Source organism: Plectrocnemia conspersa, unplaced genomic scaffold, assembly GCF_051122295.1.
Source record: "Plectrocnemia conspersa isolate PC_06_02 unplaced genomic scaffold, ASM5112229v1 ptg000001l, whole genome shotgun sequence".
NCBI lineage: Eukaryota > Metazoa > Arthropoda > Insecta > Trichoptera > Polycentropodidae > Plectrocnemia > Plectrocnemia conspersa.
Window position 1 is genome coordinate 32,063,951 of NW_028277165.1, and position 6,869 is coordinate 32,070,819.

Genomic DNA, 6,869 nt, shown 5'->3' on the forward strand with positions numbered 1-6,869 from the left:
TTATTTATGCTATAACTTATTTTATTAATATTCCAATAAATGTAAAAACATATTACAAGGCTCAACAGTTCATCACACATTCAGATATTATACAATGAAAGGTAAATTAGCAAACAAAAAATATGTATGAAAGTGGTGCAACTTGTATGTGGAGCAAAGGGAGAAAAGCATAATAATACAATTTAAATTGTAATAGCGTTAAACCGAGATACAATAACAACACAATTATAGCAGAGACTCTGAATTCACAATTATGATTTTTAATTATTTTCAATTATGATTTTTGTGTCGCACAGCGCATATATACACGATAGTTTTATCAGTATTCCAGATGAAAGACAATGGTCATGCTCGGCGGTCGGTCGTATTTGGACCGGACTTTTTTTGACGTCTACTTTGCCGATTACAATGGCGTTTATCAAAACTGGTATTATCACGTTTATTATATCCCCAAACAAAAATGGACGATTCTTCTTTACTTATAACACGAAGTTCTCTGTTGACAAATGTTTTAGTAGCCCTAGACTTTCCCGGCTTCTTTAGACCGCACATCCGAATCTGTGATTTATGTGACATATTTATTGCGGGCTTCAAACTTATATCCAACTCGTTGACAAAATACTTGACAATAAAAGAGAATACTCAATGCTAAACAATTATCTGTCAGCGTATCCATTCCTAGGCCAGGGACATCATTTTACTTTCTTCCAGGGGAGAGGGGAGAGGGAGGGTGCAAAAGTTGGCCAGTCAGTTTTTTTAATATTTCGATTTCATTAAAATTCATAGTATTTCGTTAAATCACGTATATTTTCTGGCTAAATTCAAGGGGGCATCTACTCTCGTCGACAAAAATTTCCAAATAGACCTTTTTTTTTTAACTTTGTGGTAATTTCTTCTCAAAAAATTTTCAAATGACTGGAAATCTTTGTTTAAGGAAGACAAAAGTTTTGAGGAAAACAATCTTCCTTGAACGAAGATATCTAATCAACTTAGCATAAAGGAAGCATGATAGACATGTCATACAGTCCTTGTGTTAACGATCTTCAAGACACGAACATATTTAATCAGAGACATCTCGAATCATGAATTTGTCACATTGGCAGATCGTTCAGTAGACATTGTGACGACAACCCCAGCTTCTCCAATAGCACTCAATATTCAATTTTAATAAAAATCAAATTGTTCAAATCTCCAATATATTGTTAAAGGTAATTTTCGTCGAGTCGAGTAGTTCTGTCGCTTAAGCCACAGTGCTTAAATGACGTCTGTCTTCTACGGCGAACGCCTATTCCAACCTACCACCCTCTGACCATGGACTATTTGGACTTAAAAATACAGATTCACTGTAACATTTTTACATCGCATGTAAATAAATCGTATATATTACTACATATGATAAAGTTAAAATCATATAATTTTATTAGCACCTGCCAGATAAATGATATTTTCACTGGTAAAAATATATATATATATCTACCTATAAGTATAGTAAAACGCAGGTGAAAACTAGTGAGAATTTTATTAGATAATATTACATATTGCGACAGACTATGATGGGTGAAATATTTTCTCCAAGCAGTGGTGAATAAGCTGGCGGAGGGATGATGTCGGTGGAAAATCTTCAGAGGTCTTGTAGGTGGCATGGCAGCGACAGTATAGCGGAGATTGATCCCTCTGATACGGTGCTCGTATGGTGGAGTCCTTCTAAGGTTGTGAGCGCCCATGTTCTCTACAGGCGAACGGGTGTCTGCTAGTCTCTGCTGCAGTCTTTGTTGGCGACTAGCCTTATATATTCAGGGCTGCAAAGCTTGCTGACCAATCACAATTATTCAGTAATCATCCAGCCAATCGTTACATCCACTTCTTAGAACAACGAAATAAGTATACGTCTTTAGAAAGTGACATTCGCTTGATATATATCTCTAAGGTCAAATTGTACAACAGGAATGTTGTGACCTTACGGTGCTATTTGTCTTCCGGTGATATAATTTCCCGTGACCGTTTCGTAACAAAGAAATATTCATTCAATGCACGGGAGAATCCTTGCGTGTTATTTATGAGAAACCCTTATTTTTTCTAGCCATATCGAGGGCCTCTGTGATCCCACTATTGTCTAGTTTATCCTTATTGATGAATAATCACTTTGGTCAGAGCTTAATGCGAGTTTCAAAATTAAGATCCCCCACAAATGAGGGTCTTTGTATGGTCCGCCACAGATTTATCCGGTGTGAATTTCTGTTCATACCGTACTTCCTATTGTTAGTTTGTCGGCTAATATGTATTTTCGATTGAAAGCGATATATAATGTATATTAATTTTTGCAGAAGCTGACAGTGAAAATGACGAAGAAACGTACACTCCCTTTGACACAATTCAACATATAGTACAGGTAATGAAACGTTACACCTATTTGTTTATTCGTGTGATCTTAAAATTTATGTTTTATTTTCTAGTTTTCGAATGTGAAATGCGAGTACAGTAGCGGCGATGATACGTTCGTAGAGTACACGGACGACATGTTCGAAACAGGTTAGATACGCTTGACGATATATGCCGTTACATTTTAATATATTAAAATTATTTCAGAAATGCACGATGTTAAGAACGTACTGGAGGCGAACACCACCAGTGCGGACGTATATCACCAAAATATCGTCACTAAAGTAATAGTCTTATTTTGATTTTTATCTCTATGTATTTCGACGTATGCAATTTATCTAACGAATAAATTTCGCTTTTCAGAAACTAGGAAGAGGAAAATATATCAGAGTTCGACGAACGAATAAGTGTAACAAATGTGGAAAAGTATCCTTAACTAAATCCGATCTTTTGAGACATATTCAAACTCATAACGACGCTCGCGACTTTGAATGCAAAATATGCGGAAGAGCGTTCAAAACGAAATTAGTTTGTACGCGGCATACCTTGACTCATAGCAAAGTTCGCGCGTATGAATGTGAAATATGCGGGAAAGCGTTAAAATCAAAATTGGTTCTTTCGTTGCATATGAAAACTCATTGCGACGACTATGCCTATAAATGTAAAAAATGTGGAAAAGCATTCAAAATTAAAAGAAGTCTAGTGATACATTTGCAAAATCATAGGATCATTCGTAACTTTCAATGTGAAATATGTCATAAAGGGTTCGTAACTAAAGGCAAAATTGCACAACATATGCTAACTCATAGCAAGGTCCGCGCTTTCAAATGTGAAAGATGTGGAAAAACGTTTAAAACAAAATATATCTTTTCGCGACATATGATAACTCATGGCCGAGTTCGCGCTTTTAGATGCGAAAAATGCGGTAAAGCGTTTAAAACCAAAAAAGATATTACAAAACATATCCGAGATCGTAGAGAAAATCACGGCTTTCAATGTGAAGAATGTCATAAAACGTTTGACACTAAAAAAAAAATTTCACAACATATGCTAACTCATAACGACTTTGCCTGCGAAAAATGTAATAAAAGTTTTGAAACAAAATGTATTCTTTTACAGCATATGCTAACTCATGCCTATGAATGCGAAATATGTGGAAAAGTATTCCTGACTAATTCCGATCTTTCGAGACATATTAAATCTCATAGCAACGTTCGCAAGTTTGAATGCGAAGTATGCGGAAAAGCGTTCAAAACGAAATGTGTGCATTCGAACCATATGATTACTCATGGCGACGTTTACGCCTATGAATGTAAAAAGTGTGAAAAAAGGTTCAAAATATATTCGGAGCTTTCGCGACATATGAAAACTCACAGCGACGCCTATGCCTATGAATGTGAAAAATGTGGTAAAACATACAAAACTAAAAACAGTATTGCACAACATATGATAGTTCATAATTTGCCACATTCCCACTTTCAATGTGAAAAATGTGGCAAAGCATACAAAAATAGAAATAGTATTGCACAACATTTGCTAGTTCATAAAGACGTTCGCCATTTTGAATGTGGAATATGTGGGAAAGCGTTCAAATCAAACCATTTTCTTTCGTTTCATATGATAACTCATAGTGACGCTTATGCCTATCAGCGTGAAAAATGTGGAACAGAATTCAATGTTGAATCAGATCTTTCGCTAGGTACGATAACTCATAGAAACGCTCGCACCTATAAATGTGACAAATGTGGAAAAGTATTCAAAACTAAAAAAGGTATTACAGTACATATCCTAAATCATGGCCGCGTTCATGACTTTAAATGTATAAAGTGTCATAAAATATTTGTAAACAAAAGAAATTTTACACAACATATGTTAGTTCATAGTGACGTTTTAAACTTTAAATGTGAAAAGTGCAGTAAAGCGTTCAGAACCAAATTTATTCTTTTACGGCATATGATGTCACACGCCTACGAACGCGATAAAAGGGGAAAAGACATCAATGTAAATTCTGAGCTCTTACAGCAAATAATAACTCAAAGAAACGCTAAAGTCCATGAATGTGAAACGTGTGGAAAGGTATACTTAACTAGATTCGAATTTAAAAAGCATATTCAAATTCATGTAGAAGTTCGCGCTTTTAAATGTGAAATATGTGAAAAAACATTCAAAACACAATTGTGCGTTTCGCAGCATATGTCCACTCATTATAAAACTCACGCTTATAAATGTGAAAAATGTGGGAAAGAATACAGATCAAAATTTACTATTTTGCGGCACATGTTGACTCATAGCGATGCTCTTGGCCTTAAATGCGAAAAATGTGGAAAAACGTATTTGACTCAATCCGAACTTATGACCCATTCTCAATTGCATAATGATGTTCGTGCCTTCAAATGCGAAAAATGCGAGAAAGCATTCCAAACAAAGCCTAATCTCTTACGGCATATGAAAACTCATAAGTAAAAAAATATGGAAAAGCTTTTAAAAATAAATAATTTAATAGACGTAACGGTCCACAGTCCTAAAAATTAAATATGAGCATATTGGTGTTGCCGATGAAGTCGTTTAGTGCAGCTGAACACTCAGACTGGCGATTGAACCGGTCGGAGAAACTTTTGATTTTATTATGTTTTTAGCGGATAATTTGAAACTGTCTATTTATAAATTTTAAGATAACATTGAGGTTTAAATTAAAAAGTTATATTTCTAAGCAAAACGTATTTTATTTATTATCTTGTCCGTTCCTAGGTTTGTGCGAGTGCATAATCAAGTTCCAGAATCCCGACTTTGTGAATAATGCATTTCGATGATCTTTATGTCTGACTTCAGTGATGACTTATTTGAAATGTTTGCAGCAGTGAAAGATTTCAAAATTAAAACTCAAATGCTCAAAGTTGGAATGAGACATTTTCATTTGTGCATGGCATATTCCTTAAAATACGCACATTTGAAATTTGTAAGTATATCATTTTCCTATTAAAAGTTACAAGAAGGCCTTTCAGAGTTTTGATTTGAAGAAACAACTGCCATTGAAGATGAAAATGAAGGAGGGGTAGTTAAAGAATAAATTTAAATCCAACAAAATGTAAAAGAAAACAGGATACAGGGACATCATTTGGGAGCAGAGCAAGTGGGGGCTTTTGTCCCCCCTTGAATTTGGCCAGAAGAATTCATGTCATGTAACCAGTGACGTAGCTATGGGGGTGCGGGCCGCCCCGGGCGGCACTTGCTTGGGGGCGGCATATTCGCGATGGGGTCGTCTAGTGTGGTTCTTAACCCTGAATGCACTAAAATATATTTATTTTAAGAAAGGCTGATTTTATCTTTTAAGGATCGCCCTGCCCTGGGTGGCACATACCCTAGCTACACCACTGCATGTAATCCTTCCAGTAGTGAGTTTATTTATACACATTTGTTAGTACACACCTGGGAGTGAGTTAATTTTACGTATTTTCCATGATTATTTCTGTTGTTTTTAATTTATTATTATTTTATATTACATTGATAGTAAATTCTAGAAAAAATCACTGAATCTCAATTTTTTTTATTTGACTACATGTTTTTATTAGTATGTTTTAATAATTTATTTTAACGCTTCTATTATCAAATTTCGTTAATTTATTTTATATATTATTCGGTTTTTGTGATTTTTTTACATCAATTCAGAAGCTCTCAATATTTTTTATAAAATTAATATAAAATATTTTTTGTTATGTTTATTTATTTCATACTCTTCAATTTATTGCTTTTATTTTCTATAGAAATCATTCACATTAAATAAAATATAATTTTTTTTTATACAAATTCAATGTTTTTTATTTATTCAGTTAGAAGTAAATATATAACTATCTTGGGTAACTCAAAACAGAAGATCGACTATCGTACATGTACAACGATACCGCTCAAAGAGTTAATGAAATCGAAATATTAAAAAAACGAGCACTGACCGACCAACTTTTGCTCCCCCCCCCCCCATCTCTAGAAAGAGCTGATTCGACGTCCGATTCTAAACCAGAAATTCTCGGGTTATTCCTCAAAAAATATATAAAAAAACAGTCTCGAATCCATCACAAATAAGTCATTTCGGTGAAATCATATTGGAATACATTTTTATAGGTAGATACATATTTTTACCAGTGAAAATACAAGTTATCTAGTAGGTGCTACTAAAATTATATGATTTCAACTTTTCCATACGTAATAATATATATATATATATATAATATATACAGACGGCCCTCGACTTATGCACAATTTGCTATTTCGCACATTTTAAAAAATTCCATTTTTTAAAGAGATCAAAATTATTGTAGATGGAAAATATTCTTTGGATAGTCATTTGTCAAATTATTTTTTCTACACTTTACCCCTGCATACTTCTATTTTAGATATTTTTGTCTCGGGCCTGCATATGTTCACTATTACAAGGCGATCGGAAGTAAAATGAAAATAAATATTGAAAAGCAGTCTCATATAATAATAAAAGTGCA

At 34.0% G+C, this 6,869-nt stretch overlaps 1 protein-coding gene across 2 annotated transcripts; it reads left to right on the forward strand.

The window, feature by feature from the left end:
- The first annotated feature begins 364 nt into the window (after positions 1-364).
- Positions 365-5,095, forward strand: LOC148239633 (uncharacterized). Of its 2 annotated transcripts, none has more exons than XM_088191232.1 (5): positions 365-427; positions 2,325-2,389; positions 2,454-2,529; positions 2,587-2,663; positions 2,743-5,095. In XM_088191232.1, exons 1-5 carry the CDS (start codon positions 409-411, stop codon positions 4,840-4,842), a joined length of 2,337 nt encoding a protein of 778 aa, XP_088047358.1. In that variant the 5' UTR covers positions 365-408; the 3' UTR covers positions 4,843-5,095. The 2 variants fall into 2 exon arrangements, with proteins under 2 accessions (XP_088047358.1, XP_088047440.1); XM_088191314.1 differs by lacking the exon at positions 365-427 and adding an exon at positions 2,156-2,258.
- Positions 5,096-6,869: the final 1,774 nt, after the last annotated feature.

Excerpts from the sequence above, each read along its gene's own strand:
- LOC148239633 (XM_088191232.1), top strand. Across the intron at positions 2,390-2,453 it reads CAATTCAACATATAGTACAG|TTTTCGAATGTGAAATGCGA; the intron begins GTAATGAAACGT and ends TTTATTTTCTAG. Across the intron at positions 2,664-2,742 it reads ACCAAAATATCGTCACTAAA|AAACTAGGAAGAGGAAAATA; the intron begins GTAATAGTCTTA and ends TTCGCTTTTCAG.